A 17,820-nucleotide genomic window follows, 5' to 3' on the forward strand; every position below is an offset into this window, starting at 1 on the left:
ACAATGCTCTGAACACGGGCACTTACTGATGAAAAAAGCAACATGAACGAATAAATGACTGATCTTCCTGTAGTCTAGATTGTACACTTGTACCACTAGAGCAGTAGTGAAAAGACTACGCTGGATTGAACATGGTGGTTTTCTTTCATCAGAAAAAGCTTTCATCAGTAAACCTATGAAGAAATAAACAGTCTTTAATAAAATAAATAAATAAATAAGCTCAAATCTTACCTAAAGCATCCTGCAGGTACTTCTGGCCCACCAGTTTGAGATATTCCTCAATGGCTTTGGTGGCCAGCGTGTTCTCCCGAAAGATCAGGTGCTCGTTGTCGCCACACCGATCGACCTCTGACATCATCAGATCAGTCAGGAAGTCCTGCATCATATACAAAGGAAAACAACAAAACGACACAATGGCATTTATAATAAAATGTCACGATTTACAATTTTAAAATGCAAGCATGCTATTCCAACCATTTAATAAAAATGAACACCACTACGAGTTGGCTGTCGACTGGTGAAGCAGTTTATCCCATTTCCTGTATGGAACTATGCGGAATTGTTCAATACTGCAACTCCATTGATGTCTATTGAATTAATCAATGACCATTTCCACCGCACCAGTTTAAAATCACACAAAACCCTTACAACAGCACAGTTTGGTCAGAAGGTGTTTGTTCGTTTTCCCGAACAGGAGCTCCTGACAGAGCTTCCAGCTGCAAGGAAAATCTCAGCTTTATATTAATGCACTTGTTCTAATATGTCTAATATTTCTATAGCAACCACTTAGACACGGACTGGTATGATGGACGGTCCACATCAACAGATTACAAAAACGTGTACTTGTTGAAATGGTGAGATTTTCTGTGACAAGATGTTTCATTTTTGGAAGGAGTCTCCAGTGCCAGTGCTTGATACTGTACCAGTCAGAGGTAAAGCTGAATCTTTAAGTTTGCAGGCACAGGATGGAGGGCGTTGTAGTTTATTGGTAACGATAGGCTTTAAGAGAGGCTGGTGAAGGAAAATATCATATAAAACTGCACTCATTGGCAAATTGTTGCGGTATAAGATGAATAAAAACACTTCAGGATGTACGGGTACAGGGAAATGGTCAACTTTGCAGTATCGATGGTCACACGTCGTGGACGTCCACTTAGGTCCGCATTTGGTAAGGTTTATAACGTTCGCTGGCGGATGTTCCGAGAACGTCAGAGTCATAACATAAAGTATAACATTACTGAATGTGTTCATTTCAGCGAAAGGCCCCTAAGCTTCCCGATTGGCCGTTGGACGTCCTGTGAATGTCCCCTTCAACGTCCGTAGGAGGTCAAGGGGACCCTACACATGGACGTTCGGGGGACGTTCGTAGAGGACATTCATGTCAGCTGGGTACATTTTAAGATGTTTGTGCCTAACAGATCTATTAACTCTTACTTAACCCTTTCGGAGGATCATGGTAAAACTTTGACTTCTTTCTTTTAGATCTTCTAGACAATTTTTTCTATCAGTGTTTATAATTGCCTTATTTAAAAGATACGCTCTTGTTTCATTTCTACAACTTCTCGTAGATAAATTGCACAACAGATAAACGTATGCTCCGTTCTTAGGGTGTGAAAACTTTTACACACAAACATAGCATAATGAACTTTTCCCGGTCGAGTGGTTGGAAGATCGAATCTGAACGAGCCGACGGTTCACTGATGCAATGCAATCTTTGTTAATGCAATGCGATCATGCTAGTGATAATGTAGTGGAAACTAAGAAAACAACGAAAGCACGGAGCACATCATATGTTCTGTGTTCAGCCAGTCAGCTTTGTGTACTGGGGTACTGGACAGTCTTTGCTGGAAGGAGATGTACTGCAATTTTAATATCCAGTCTTATCAGACGGTCCTCTCATCCAGTTCTCTCCTTGTTTTTGTGTTACATTCTGCACTGTACTATTCCCTCTCTTTGTTTAAGTATGTTCACAGAATCCAGAAAAGTCAGAGAACTGGTTCTTGACCTCTCTAGACTGGTTTAAAATCACAGTAAATAAAACATTTGTGTTGTATTGATTGTTTCATGATGTTTCAAGATTCAAGAAAAGGAGTGAATAATTTATATGGTGTCAGAATGGTCGTAAATAAATAAATAAATAAATAAAGAGTGTTTGAACAGAAATGGACTCTGGTGATATCAGATGATAAAGGAAGCAATCAAAGATATCCACCTGGTGGTAAACTATTGACTGTAGACTCATTTACAAGGAGAAAAATAAAATATAATATCCCTTGACAATCCCAGACTGACACAGTCATGTTCACTCAGAACTACTGTATATTTTCTCGAGTCCTGAGATCAGATGTGTCTGTACTGCAGTCACGATACTCAGTGGATAACATGATTCCTGTGAGCCCTACAATCTTGGCAGGACTCAAAGCACCAGGGATTCAACATGGCCGCCGAGGCTTAGTCTATTGAGCTCAGCTCCGCTCTGGCTTCCTAGAGGTTCTGACCTGAAGACCTGCTGCTAATCTGCTAAGCTCCCCGTGCTCCAGGTGCATCCCATCCTGCATCCCCTGTCTTCCCAGATTTTACTCAGCACCATCAGCTTTCAGAGGACTTGAGCACAGAGAGCAAAGGCCACGTCGAGGAAAGAGCATCAGTGCAGAGTGCGAACCCACGAGGATGGGTTTTTATTGGAAAGAGCTGAGTGGAAGAGAACAGCTCCGATGACTCAGGAAAGCAGAGTGGAGTATGCACAATTAGTTGAATCACAGCACTACGATCCAGATGAACTACAGCGTTCTGGCAGTGTGATCTTTATTCATTTTTAAGTAAGGAATAAAACATTTTGGGACGTCCTGTTGTAGGAAAATAATCGACGCCGGGGTTGTGTCATGCAGCCCCTACGCATGAGTTACACTTACCAATCCTCATACCACAACAGTTTGCCAATCATTACATTTTTATTTATAAAAGAATGGCACTTTAAAAAAAAAAAAAAAAAAAAATCTGTTTATAATTACATTTAGTATCTGCTATGTTACAGCACCTAGAAGCAGTCATTCCGGTGCTTTCTCTTCGACAGAAGAGAAGAAATGCAGCTTGTTACTGAGAAAAAAACAAAATGCAACATACTCGGTCCGGGAAAACGTAAAGCAGCTTTATCTCTGACTGTTACAAAGTGCTGACACTGGAGACTCCTTCCGTAAATCTTAAATAAACTCCTCCCTACAGAAAACTTCACCATAGCAAATATTATAATATTGTTTGGTCAGATAACAAGACAATGTTTAATCCATTTAGTATTTGTTTTAGATTCTGGGGACCATCTGTCATACAAGTCCCTGTGTTTTTACTGTTACTGTAGAAACGGTAATGTATGAGAATGTGCACATTAATATAAACCTTTGATTTTCCTTGCAGCTGGATCTATTACTAGTATTAATGCGAGTTGCCTTTTAAACAAAAGAGGCAACGTTATGTAGCTCTGCTTTGTCTGGGGGCCGGGCTAATTCTGGGCCAGAAAAATGTCATTAAAGACTGTGATAAAGAATCTAGTGAGATCTGTCGCATGGTGATATATGAAAACACTTCAGACTGCAGCGTTAAGGGATGAAGCTTTTAATGTAAACACCCAGCTGTAAAACATCTGGTGCCGTAATGATACGGGGGATAAACAACAGGACCAAAAACAACAAAAAGAGAAACAGCAGTCTATAAATCAACCATTCTACCAAGTTCCTGTCCTCTATAATTTATATTTCTTTTTTTATTGAAGAAGAAGCCTTTATTGATCATATACATTACAGCACTGTGAAATTCTTTTCTTTGCATATCCCAGCATGTTAGGAAGCTCGGGTCAGAGCGCAGGGTCAGACATGATACGGCGCTCCTGGAACAGAGAGGGTTAAGGGCCTTGCTCAAGGGCCCAACAGTGGCAGCTTGGCGGTGCTGGGGCTTGACCTTCTGATCAGTAACCCAGAGCCCTAACCCCACTGAAACAAAGCAAGACATGGCATTTCATCAAAACTCCAGAGCTACACTGATGACAGGTTCCTCTAAGGTAAGTACCTAGAAGAGTGGCAGTGAGAGTGTGTTTCTGTTTTGGTGTGCGTGTGTGTGTGTGTGTGTGTGTGTGTGTGTGGGGTGGTGGAGTGTCTGCTTAAAAAAGAGCCCCAGGCTCTCGACTAATGACCCCAGCCTCCCAAAATGGTCTAGCAGAAAAATTACTTTCTGAACACACACACACACATACACAGAGTTGCATATGCGCCCCCACACACCATCACTCTTGTGCGAATCCCAGTGAGACCCCTTGGGCAGTGGCTGCATGAATAGGAGCTCATTAGCAGGGGGCAGGGGCTCTGAATCCCCACCTCAGTCACACTGTGTACACACTCCATCAAACGTCCACAGGGAACTGATTCAATGACCAGCGCTGCTCCGGAATGATCAATACTCACTCCACAAACACAATAGTTCTTTAAACCTGTGTCAGAGTTGCATCTGTTGTAATTGGTTTTAGATTCATGGTATCGATGTACTTGGATATGATTTCTTGCGCTTGTGCAAATGTATCCATTATGCGGGGAGAATGTGATATTATGAGGAAAACGCCTAAAGCCTAAAGCATAATGTCTACATTTCGAAAACAGTAGCCGCCTCAAATTTAAGGATAGAAATCCACAGCGACCACATTGTACATCGTTCATGCAATCTAGCTTCATACTTCCCCTCATTCATGACTGCGCACTGACCTCCCGACAAAACCAGGAAGCCGATGGCATGCGAGGCGACCCTGATTGACCTTGTTTACGGTAACCATGCCACGGCTTAATGAAAGACAATACAGACGCTGACCAGCTCCGGCCTCTGCTAATGAAAGACAATACACTCCCGATATACTCCCTGACTAATGTCCTGTGTAATGACAGAGCATACCATAACTGACTGATTTAGCCCAGCGCTAATGACAGGCTAAGCCCGCCAATGACCACTTTGACCAGCTCAGAAATGATACATTATACAGTAGGTTCTGTGGCCAATAAAGGTCTTTCATTGTACATGGTGGAGACAAGAACAGAAATGAAGCTAAAGAACTCTCAACATGGTATTTTCACAATATGCAAAACCCCATCCATGGACACTGGGAAGGTATTATCACCTTTCATAACCTAGAACTAATTTGATCAAACCAGGTAGAATAGTTGAACGCATCATTGAACACATTTGATATGATCCAGCATGTACTGTATTGCTAATGTTTGGCTACTGTTTTTATGCCACCAACTAAGTGAACTAAACTGTAACTGCTAACATGAACTAATTATGTATTTAATTCTTGCTACTATTTACAACAGGACACCTGCTTTGTCTTTGGTAGTTGGTAGAGCAGTCAATGTTGTGAATGTTAGACCACTAATACCACTTAGCTTTGGCTGTCTCTTTATCTACTTTGCTTAATAGTACTGTTTGTTTTGTTTGTAATAATAATAATTGCTATTATAATTAAGCAGCCTTGTGAAAATGCTAAGCAGTTCTAACTTTCATTGTTGTTGTTGTTTCTGTTTCAATGTTTGAAATAATGATAAGAAAATGGCCCTGGTGGTCTATTATCTAGGCAAAGAAAAAGTATTATAAATTCTTTATTAGAATATTTTTGATTTTTGATTTCCATGAGCTGTAAGCCTTAATCATCGCGATTAAAACAAACCAACAAAAAAGGCTTGAAATATTTCACTTTATGTTTAACGAATCTAAAATGTATGAAAGTTCCACTTTTTTAAATGAAATTACGGAAAAAAACGAACTTTTCCACGATGTTCACATTTTTTGAGACGCACCTGTATATTAACTTGTAATTTGCCAGATGGGAAATTATGTCATAAATGCTTAGTATGTAGATATCATCCTATATAACATAGCTGTTAAAACTGGGCCACAATAGGGATAATTGCACCACATGCCAGTTCCTTCAAATCTACTTTAGGGGTAATGTTTCAAACTTATGAAAGTGGCAAAAAAAAAAAAAGCCTCTCCGTTTTTGCCAAGAAGAATCGATGAAGTGAAATGAGTGATCCAGAGTGAGGCTGAGAGCTTTTGTACGTGTTGTCACCTCATTCAGAACTGATTTATGAAGACAATCAGCGCCAAAACACGCTGTACGCTTGAGTTAATGAAGACAATAAGAGCATTCACGCCTCCAACGATTCCACGAGAAGAGACAGGGCCTGTCTCCATTGTTCTCGTCTATCGACTGGGTTGTCAGACGGTAGACTTGGAATAAAGATCACAAAAAAGGCCGATTCTGCTGAGGTGTCTGGTTTAAAGAAGTTGTTAAACCCATCAGTTGAAGTCTATTTCACAGCTGTATTAAGCCATGGACTCCTTCCAGCATCGTTTCCATTTAGACGACTTAATTCGATATACAAAATAACATTAGATACGTTAATTGTGAAAAAACAAGGAGGACTACAACAGCGAGTTGTAGTTGCTCTGGAAAATATTTAAATGATGAAACAAGCGTAATAAATTCCAATAAAGTTCAATTCTGACAAACAGGGGTTCCTTGAGGGTTCTTTGCACAAGTCAGGGTTCTTCACTTCTTGAAGGAGTGACCCTTATAGCCCGCTCTGCTTTCCTGAGAGACCCTCGGTTCATTCATTCATCTTCATTAACCGCTTCATCCCGATCAGGGTTGCGATGGACCCGGAGTATATCCGGGAACACTGAGGGCAAGGCGAGAATGTACCCTGGATGGCACAAACCTATTGCAGGGTTCAATATAGACCAAGGGTTCTAGAATTGACTTTTGAACCAAATGAAGCTTGCCATGTGTTGGATAGTTATGGGTTCTTAGCTTCCCAAAGGGGAGCTACCCTTTGTAACCCTCCCTTCTAGGTAAACCTAACGTTGTAGGATTCCAGCCCACGGCTTCAGGCAGTCGTCTGTTTGCACATACAGCATGACAAATAATTAACTGCACTTGAAGCTTTCGTAAAATTAAAAATAAAAACACCCAAAACTGTATACGGTCCCATAACGAAGACCGACTATATGTCGATACGTGAAATTCTGGAGGGAACGTCGGACGGCGTGGCGCGGTGACGTAATGACGTGTGCCGTTAATCGATCTATGTTCTACAACGTGTAAAACGGGGTCATGAAAGGAATATTCTAAAAGCGACTCATGTAAACACCTTAATCAGAATATCGTCTTACTCAGAATAAGGTCGATAATTAGATTACTGCTGTCCATGTAAACGTATTCAATGCCAGACAGAATGTATCTTTCAGTTCTTCATCATAGGTATGGTTGGATTTAATCAAACAGTAGACCAATTTTTCTTACCTTAGCCTTGCCAGTGCTCTGGAGAATATGCACGAGTGCACAGGCCATCTCCTCCTTGCTCTTGACGCTGAGTGCAGGCTCAAGCACTGAACAGAGGAGCATGTAGTTGTTGGTGATGTACTCAGCGAACTCTTTGTACAGCTCCATGGGGAGGATGCTCATGCTCTGGTAGCGGCATTTCATGCGCACCATGGGCCCCGGCGCTTTGCCCTTGCTGGGGTTGGGAGTGCTCACCGTATACCACTTCTCCACAAACTGTCGTCCTGTCACTGCGCCCACGGGAATGTTCACCAGGCCCACATAGTTGTTCTTGTCCTTCTTCTTCTTCTTGTCCGTCTCTTTGTAAAGGTGCACGGTGATGCTCTTGACTGATGGCAGGTTGTTGAACTCAAAGTGTTCACCCCAGAAAACATTGTCCGTTTTGAGCTTGCAGGTAGTCCGAGCGTAAAGCGTGTCATCGAGACACAGTTCGCAGAAGTACTTTTTCTTGGCTGGCAAGTCCTTGGCTTCAATAATCCAACATTTTAGCATGTTCTCCACTCGACGACTGTTGTCCTGAATAAACATGTAAATATACAAAAACGCCACGATCAATGAGTCTCATTGAATCAAAGTTTGGCCGACATAAGAAAGAGGATACACTAAAATAAAACGAAAAAAGTCCTTTATCCCGGAAATGCCGCAACTACTTCGAAGTCGTATGCTTTACCTTGTTGGGATGCACGGCTCGCCTGAGGTTCTCCATCCATTTCTCTCTCTCTGCTGCTGACCGACAAGAGAAGCATTTACTTCCTGTTGATGTAGTTACCTGTAATTACACAGTGGATACAATGCTAATATGGATGAAGAAAAGAGCAGAGAAAATGGGTAATTGGACATTAGGCTCAGGTAATCCACCAGTTTTCATTGTGCACTCAGCTCTCATCCACTGAAGAGGTTCCCTCAAGTGGGGAGTAATAACAATTGGCCAAAGAATAGAGAGATTGAATATCCCAAACACAGAAAGCACTCCTATTAAATGCACTTCTCTAATGCACTTCTCACAGAGTAAGGGTGGGGAGTAACTTAAATCATGAAATCATCATCAGGTCCACTGAGATTGATCTGGAAAATGGTTATGCCGCACCTTTTATTTGGACCACTTTCCTGCTTTAAATACTGGTGCTTGGATCCCCGATGGATTTTCATTACGTTAACAGTAGAGATGCACCGATAGTAAGTTTCTCAGCCGATACCAATAACCGATTATTCGGAGTGATATCGGCCGACACCGATACCGATAGCTCTGCCTTTTATGCCTTCTTATAAATTAATAAGAATTATTTCCACAATTCTGAAAGAAATGCGAATAAAAACTTTATTCTCTCCGTTTCAACAAGTTGTTTCACAGTAACTGGTCTCATAAACAGAAAACACATTACCCTAATTAACATTAACACATTAATTAAATTCTGAAGATTAAAGTAAGATTATTGAATGTTATTCATTCATAATAACATTGACTGAACTTTAAAAAAAACCTCCCGATAGTCTCACATTCACTCACCACAAAGAAAAACATTTCTACTTCATCACTGAACATCAAACTGGTAATATATAATATAAACAATTTTATATATTAATATTCACTGGATATGAAATATACTACTCTACAAATATATTTTTCTGTGAAATATATACTTTTTTGTCAACTCATCTTCATTTAAATCTTTCAACAGCGTACAGTCGCTTTAATTCAGCTCGAGCAGCGCGGAAAAAAAAAAATTAGACTAGACGCCGAAACTCCCGCTTCACTGCTGCAGCGTCCGGTGTAAAATTTTATCAGTGCAGATCTTACAGAGATTACAAACTGCAGTTGTGTCTTCATTCCACACAAGATACATCTTCTTTACACACGGCACGAAATCGATGTGTTTTCCCGCCCTCTTTTGATTGACAGGATATAATCGGTCATGATCATCGGATGTTTCTAAAGCGTGAAAAACTGTCTTTCTTGGCCGATACACCAGTGCGTCTCTAGTTAACAGGATTACATACTAATGCTTACAAAGCAAACTCTCTTACTAAAATGACATGTATGATGGCATAGTATTTCATTTCCTCCACACAAAAGTACAAATAAATAATAAAAGATGCTGCTGATCAAGGACAAAGTGATCAACAAGGGGTTTTTTTTAATCCACGGAATGCTTTCATTGATCTGCCTTATTAACAGCTCTATCATATATTTTAAATGCACTGGTCTTCAGCTAATATTTGTGAAGGTCCTGATGCATGAAATTACACACAGATCATTTGTATAATCTGAATGGTACACCCAGAAAATGAACTTAAGCAGATGCTTAACCTGTCTCTGAAGACGCATAACTTTCCCAGTATAAATATCGATGCGATTTTCGGATTTAATTTAATTGAAAATCAGCACAGATGGACATTATATAAATACTTTTAGACAGACTATAATACTGTGTGATAATGTTGTACCATTATATGGGTATGGCTTAAAACAAGCGTGTTCAATCTTATCCTCAAAGGGCCGGTGTGGGTGCAGGTTTTTATTCCAATCAAGCAGGAATACCTGCACCCACACCGGCCCTTTCCGGATACGAACGGACACCCATGGCTTAAACTAGGCAAGCCTAGAGCACCTAATAGGTCTGTGATCAGTATTAGTCTTTGCTAGCAGGAGATAATAAGTGTAATATCCACATAGCCTGATTAGACTGTCTCTTCCCTTCCCATTACCCCTGTAATCACTTGGTCTACAGTTGGGATTAATAATTGTACTGATTAATCATGTATGGAAGAAGAAATACTGTATATATCCATTGTAATTCACTTCCATTTTACTCATGGTTTGAGTAAAAGAAAAAAAAAAAACCTGCTATCAATCTCTCCCTCCCTTCCTCACTGGTATGAGGCATCCAGCTGCCAGCTGGCCACAGTGAAACTGAGACCATGTCAGCCTGCTGGGCCTTGCCCAGCTCCAGTGAGTAGTGATCAGGACAAAAAACAGGGGCGATTCGGACAAAAGTCTGGAGCCGTGCACTGAGCTGAGAGGCAGAGAGATTCACACTGATATTCTCCCAGATATTCTCTTTGTTCTCTCTGTCTAAGACTAATACCGTATCTAAAGGAATACTCAACATTTTCACATCAAATTCGATCTACAGCATCTGTAGCATGTGTGTGTGATTACCATAAACAAAGATTTCAACATGTTTTCCTGTCCTGAGGAAAGAATGAAAAACCTGGATACTTTTAATTTGGACTTTTAATAGATGTCTAAGGGCAGGGGCAGGCAGTAACTGAACTCTGTATAATTAGACTTTACAGAAGACTTTTTTTTCAGAATAAAGAATTAGTCATTATACATTCGCAACATGTGGTTCTCATGGCTCAGGAAATTTTTTTAATACATTGCTCAAATGATTCAACTACAGAAAACAACTTTAGTAAGACTTCTATTCTTAGGGTGGAAGTGTTGCAGTGAGTAACCGATATTAGCATTGGGGCAGTGGTGGCGTGGCGTGGCGTGGCGGTTAAGGCTCTGGGTTACTGATCAGAAGGTCGGGGTTCAATCCCCATCACTGCCAAGCTGCCACCTGGGCCCTTGAGCAAGGCCCTTAACCATATCTGTTCCAGATGCGCTGTATCATGGCTGACCCCAGCTTCCTGACAGGCTGGGGTATGCGAAGAAAACAATTTCACTATTGTTTATCATTATCATTGGTAAAGATGTGAGATTTGATTTGATTTCCTGACAGAATAAAAAAAAAACTGCTCTTAGGTTACCATTACAAGTGAGTTTTTGAGTAAACCGGTTCCTTGTTCTTTTCTTAGTACAGGAAAACATTTTTAAATGGTTATATTGTACGCTATGGAAAAAAAATGCTAGAGAGTTCCTTTAATGATGATGATCGAACCTATCCCACCGCACTGCTCCCCTGTATGACTGACACAGATTGGATTATTTTTTTAGTTTCCTGTTAAGACTTTAAGTGGAAGCTAATATGAAAGGTTGTTCTCTGAGAATAGTAAATGTTCTGCACTTATATAGTGCTTTTTCAACCTTAGTGGCTCTACAGAGTGCTTTACACTGGTTTTTATTCACCCATTCACACACACGGTAGCAGAGGGTTACCATGGTGACCAATGGTAGCCATGCAAGGTGCCATCAGGAAGCGTCTTGCCCAAGGACACTTCGGGATGTGGAGTCACGTGGGCCGGGAATCAAACCGCCAACCCTATGATTAGTGGACAACCCGCTCTACCACCTGAACCACAGAACGCGTACATGAGATACTCCACACTACTTAATGGTCAGATCAGCCTCGTTTGTTTACAGCACAATGAACAGACTCAAAGATGGCATGTATGTAAATGTCACCCACTGATATACCAGTGATTAACATTTTCATCGCTCACATATTTCCTTCTGCTATTGTAAACCAGAGCACATGCAAATGATTCACCAGTCGATCTCACTTTCCCAACAACACACTGGGGCATTCAGTACATGATACTTGGTGAATGACACTAAACTGGCAAATTGACGGTGCTGACTATTAGATAAAATTCTTAATAAAACCAAAGTGAAAGATCAGAGCTCAGTGGACTGACCTCGAAGCAGAAGTCCTGTCCCAGGATGCTGCTGTGCACAGGTTTGATGAGCACTTCCTCCTCCATACTGAGATCCAGAGCTTCCACTGCACTGCTGGGACTGAGCAACGACTCGTGAGACCTCGACTCTTTCAGCCTCGGCATCAGATGGGATCTGACGGGGAGAGAAGACGAGATTAAGACAGAATCTTCAGAATAAGTTTCAAAACAGTGGTGCTAGCGAAAGCATTGGTGTGTAGTGTGGTGCTGGGATTACATCTAGTAAGAATCGTTAGGTTTTTCCCCAAACGCATGAGCCTGGAAAAAAGGACTACAGACATCACTGGTTTGATTATAGGTGATAATTCATGTTTAATCAGTCATGATATTGAGCTAGAGAGATGGTCAACGCTATGGGAAGTGTAAAAACACCAGCTAAATGATGCACTTTCTCTGCACTTAGACACCAATTTAGCAATTTATCAAGTAAACCTGCCATTACTGACTGTGGTGCTGGTCATCCATCCTCTCGTCTATCCATCAGTGGAAATGGACGACCATCCCTGACTAGATATTATTTAAGACAGTGGATCATTTTCAGTACACCAGTGACCCTGACATGGTAGTGACCCAAATAAAATGCAGTCAGTGAATCTATGGAGCGCCTTTTCCATTGATAAATGGAGTATAAGGGAGCAAACAAACATCAACCACTAGGCAACAGTCAGTAATAGAATACCTACAAAGTGAAAATTTGTAACTCAGTGTAGGCTTCACTCCTTTCAACCATATAACCATTTGTTCCTGAAAAATGAGACATTTTTGCAGTGCGCCACTGCGAAGGTTCAGAGCACAGCATTGTTATTTACCAGACATTTTCAGAAAACTGTCATGCGCCTTCACATAACAGTTCTGTCTTAACTAGGTTGTGGAGGTAAACCCACAGTTGGTCTTTCAGAGTATGGAGTAAAAACACCCCTGGGATACATAGGAAACTTGAAGTTAATTCGTTTTACAAAGAAAATGAGATTTTATAATAGAGAAGCGTGTGAGAAGAGCATATTTAATTTCATATACCTGTACTTCCTTGCTGTTGCAATAGAACCAACCAAAACACATGCTTGTTAGACTTACTTAGATTTCCTATACTAATCTATGACCTGTCCACCAATCTCCAGGTCAGCCATGTTGCCGGATACAGAGAGGCTGTTTAATAGCTCATGTCCCAGTCAATGTGGTGAGCAAACCATGGCAATTAAGCACCTGCTGAGAGCTGGCTTTGTGCACACTCACTCTATCCTAGCTATGAATTAAAGATATCTGACCTGAGGAAAAAAGGCCTCAGGTAGACGTAGTGCTGGCATCAATGAGGACGATCGTATGCTCATTTAACTGGTTTTCACACAACGCAACCAGGAATCGGAATAAAACCTACAATTCTAGTATAAGCCTGAAGATGGCAATAATAATAATAATAATAAATGAAATCTCTAAATAGAAAGGCCAGTGAATGGAAATCCAAGTGTGATCAGATTATGAGTGATCAAATATTGTCCCCAGATTAAAGCATTCCAAGGAACAACATCAAAAACATGAAACTAAATCAACTGTGCTCATGTTCAACTTAATACGCCAATTTCATGTTCTTGCTACATCATCAGAACAGGTCAGATGGCTATAGAAAGCTTGAAAGCCCATGCCAACTTCAACCTCAGCACTGATCGAAGGTAATAAAACCACTTTCTATCAAACCCTCCAGACAGACTGCAACATTATACCGCTGATGGCATGAGCACAACTCATCATCGTTTCATAGTAATACATAACGCTGACTCGATAGAACCCGATTTCCCATTGCTTCGCTGCAATTGAGAGAGTGACAAACAAGTCATGACATACAGCTGATATTAAAAAATAACGACTTTCTCCAATGATCTCGCCAAGCCCCTAGGGAAATCACACACAATCTCAGACACTCATTTGTCCTCTAAAGCAGGAATACCTGCTGACTCTGAGGAAATACACAACGCTAATGTAAAACAGCCTCGCAGCGATCAGTATAGTGAGTACTGATCAGAAAAAAGCCAAGGTCTCCATCAATCAGTCGTAGACGAGTGCTCAGAATTGCTATGACTCCAACATCTAACCTTTAAAGCATTTAGCAGACGCTTTTATAGAGAGCAATTTACAGAAGTGCACTGAAGTCTCATGCACTAGTACAAATAGACTGTGTCTAAGAATGCTATAAGACTAAAACCCTGTTAGTTAGGAGTTAGTGCAAGAGAGTGGCAGCAAAGTACAATTTAAACCCCAATTTTTTTAACCTTTCGAAAATAAGCGGCGTCAATCTAGTGCTCGTTTAATCAAGAGGCCAGTCAGCTGACTCGGCTGTTCAGACAGCCGACGGAAATTCATTCCACCACCAAACATTAAGCAGAAGAAATCTGACCTGCAGGAGCGTTGTGAATATGACACACACTTCAGCATGCTGAGATCATGGCACATCAAGGCCGGGACCGACCGAGATAACGTAATCCTCCTAAACCCTCCCTTCCTGCTGCGATACACTCATCCAGGAGGAGAGCTTTGACTTATTGGCTATGACTCACAGGCATTCAGCTGTAGGTTTAGTGGTGATTTACTGTACAGATTACATTCATTGTAGTGGCCTGAGAGGGATAAATACACACCAAGAGCGCAAGCGCAAATCAGAAAGTGTCAAAAGAAAAGCAAGAAAATAAACACAAACGAACAGCGAAACAAACAAACAAAAAAAAAACGAGACGGCAAAATCAAAAATACAACAGCAAATTCACAAACACAAAAGTACAACAGCAAATTACACACACAAAAATACAACGGCAAAACCAAAAAACATGACAGCAAAAGCAAAAATACAACACCACATTCACAAACACACACATAAAATAAATAAATAAATAAAATAAAAACAATCAAAACATGACAGAGGGGGGAAAAAAACCCAAAATACAACAGCAAACAAACATCAAAACCAAAATGATGACCACAAAACCAAAAACATGTCAGAAAAATTAAACAAAAATGCAATAGCATTAACTTCCAATGTGAAAGGTCAGTTCCTAATTGAACATCACATACTCTTTGTTGATTGCACAGCTGGAGGTTTTATTCTGGCATTTTCTGATTTGCTGTAGTGTTTTTAATACATTTCGGGGTTTTGTCTCGGGTTTGCGTTTGTGATTTTGTTTGTGTTGTTGTTTTTTAACTACATTTACAAGCACATCAATATTCTGAGTAAAGTCTATATTCGGGGTTGCAGCCATATTCCGAATACCATGTCTATACGCGTACAGCCATCAGAATATTCCTGTATACATGGTTGTTGGAGTGTAAGTATGCCCTAGTTACCACAATTCCTTGCGGCCTGAGCAAGCGCATATATCTGCTTTCAGTGGATTTTCTGAATAAGGTGTTTACATGCAACACGTTTCTGATTAAAACAGGCATATTCCAGGGGTGAGAATCAGAATCTAGGGAATCAGAATATTGTCCAAATCTGAATCGGGTAATCGGATGGCAGTGTTTACATGACTCGATACGTATTAGAATATTGCCTAATGATGTGTAAATGTAGTCTGTTTTTGCCGTGTTATTCAGAAACAACAGACTGAAAAAAAAACATCCAATCAGCATCAAGCATATGATGTTCAATAAGGACCTACCCTTTTCATTACGAGTTAATGTCGATGTGTTTTGCTGTGGTGGTTCTGAATTCGTTTTTGGTTTCGTCGTCGCGTTTTTGCTTTGTTAGTGTGTTTTGGACTTATGGGCCACCGTAAATCCACAGCAATGCAGCTGTAGACAGCACAACAAGGAAAGGACGTCTGAACCTGACTGAAAGACATCCACACTGGTGATGTGTCTCCTATAAAAGTGAGCTCGACATGAGTCATCAGTTATTTTACTATCAAACTTAATGGTATCGTTAGAGGTCTGCACATCGGTGAGATCGCTACAGCTGCGAAGAAGTAGGAAGGATTTTTGGTACTTGCAAAATACAAACACTAATCACATGCACAACAAGTGAATTTACACAGACTTAGTGCTGTAACTGGTTTCGTCAATCTGATCAGCCTTTTAATGATTTATTAATGGGCTATAGTTTATATTTCAACCTACATGTTTCCTCATGTTCTTATTAAAAGATTTGCCTCAACAGAAAAATTATGTACCATAACAATCACATTTTTGCTACTCTGTTAACTTGAGCCACCTGTTTTGCAGAAACTACAGCCATATACAGAGACAAACGGAGCATGAAGAAACGCCACATTTCCAGTACTTACTGCTTTACGTAGCGATAGGCCATGATCCCACTGAAACATGAACCGACTACTGAAGGATCGGTTCGATACGTAAGTGTAACGATCCTTGATTTCCTCCTACGGTGTTATCCGATGATGAGGTTCGAAAGCAGAGCACAAACACGGGTTAGAGCAGTCAGGTTGCAGTGCAGCTCTGCCTCTGAGCACCCAAGGGAACAATCCCGTGTGCCTTGAACACACCCTTCAAGCATTTTTCCCCTCCAAGCATTTCTATTTTCAAAACATGGCATTTTGGTTGAGAGTGAAAACTGCTAGATGTACCAGTCGTTTCTGGTTCAGATTCCTGCCTCTGTGTGTGTGGTGAGGGAAAAGAAAGAGGATTTGTATGGACCGGGACACGTGGGTTCAAATCAAACGGACCTAACGTTAGGGTTTAGTTAATCCTTAGGACTGCACAATGCTAAAAAACCAAGTAGTAAATATCCATTCCAGAAGGGGAAAAGAAAACCCACTGGTACAATCTGCAGCTGTATTAAAGAACAAAAGTGACAGAGTGATAGCAAGGGGTCGGGTGTTAGAAAAAGAGTGGCGAGACGGGGACCTGTGTGGCGTCTAATTAAGCTCACATGACTGAGCATGTGTCCTAGGCTCTCTGTCTAAAAGAGCACTGTGCACTCCACATCCAAATGGTTCCCACACTCACTGACAGGAAGTGAGCGCCTCCCTCGAGACCTCTGCTTAAAATCGGAAATGACTGCCATGCAAAGCCTGCATGTCAGGAAATCAGCAGCGCAGGCAAAAGGAGCGACAGCTTAGCACTGAAAAAGTCAAATGTCGGTCTAATTCATTACTTAAAAGCTATTACAACAAAAATTAAAATAAATAGGGACCTGAATGCATAAATAATTAGGCTTGTGCATGAATACTCAACCAAATCAAAATCAATCCAAGTCAGTAGAAGCACCACACGTTGAATTTTCTCACTTAGTGTTCAACCGAACATCACAATAATAAAGACAACAATTATTCTGAAGCCAGTCAGGCCATGCGGATGAATTTATTACTCGCCCAGACAGCTTACGTAATCAGGCGAGCTATAGACAGGGTCAGCCCTTATGAACTGACAAGCCTCTTTCTCAAAGCAGCTCATTTGGGTAATGCTGTGGTAGAATGCTAGGCTTGAAAATGACCAGAAGCAGAGTACATCAATATTTAAAAAGCCAGAAAATGGTGTTCTTCTGTGCAAAAACATTGCTATTATTCACACAGTTATGTCAATCAGTCAGATGACCTATAAACGTCACAAATCAACAAACATCCTGACCCAAATATCAGCACAACACAAAAAACGTGCACGACTGGACTCAAACCTAATTCCTATTTCTCAACCTCTATAGGAAAGAAAAAAAGAAAAAAAAAAAAAGGACTCTTCATACAGAAGCGACACCAAAAGCACAGCTCTGTCAACAGGGAGCCAATTAAAATGCACTGCCATATCTCTACTAACCTCGGCCAAGTGTGTGATGAAGCAAGACCTCGCTCTGAGTTTTGGAGTTCACATACTTCCAGGCC

At 40.8% G+C, this 17,820-nt stretch overlaps 1 protein-coding gene across 7 annotated transcripts in view; it reads right to left on the minus strand.

The window, feature by feature from the left end:
- dab2ipa (DAB2 interacting protein a) overlaps nucleotides 1-17,820 on the minus strand; it is a 121,850-nt gene that overhangs the window by 22,764 nt on the left and 81,266 nt on the right. For 6 of the 7 annotated variants that reach the window (XM_017468725.3, XM_017468727.3, XM_017468726.3 and 3 more), the window contains 4 exons: nucleotides 11,963-12,116; nucleotides 8,049-8,147; nucleotides 7,340-7,894; nucleotides 232-376 (listed from right to left, as the gene is read on the minus strand). In XM_017468725.3, coding sequence (XP_017324214.1) covers nucleotides 232-376; nucleotides 7,340-7,894; nucleotides 8,049-8,147; nucleotides 11,963-12,116 — 953 coding nt within the window. Of the gene's footprint in view, nucleotides 1-231; nucleotides 377-7,339; nucleotides 7,895-8,048; nucleotides 8,148-11,962; nucleotides 12,117-16,269; nucleotides 16,941-17,820 lie in introns of those variants that run through there. The other variant, XM_017468728.3, reaches the window with a different exon arrangement.

This window comes from Ictalurus punctatus, chromosome 5, assembly GCF_001660625.3.
Source record: "Ictalurus punctatus breed USDA103 chromosome 5, Coco_2.0, whole genome shotgun sequence".
Taxonomy (NCBI): Eukaryota; Metazoa; Chordata; class Actinopteri; order Siluriformes; family Ictaluridae; genus Ictalurus; species Ictalurus punctatus.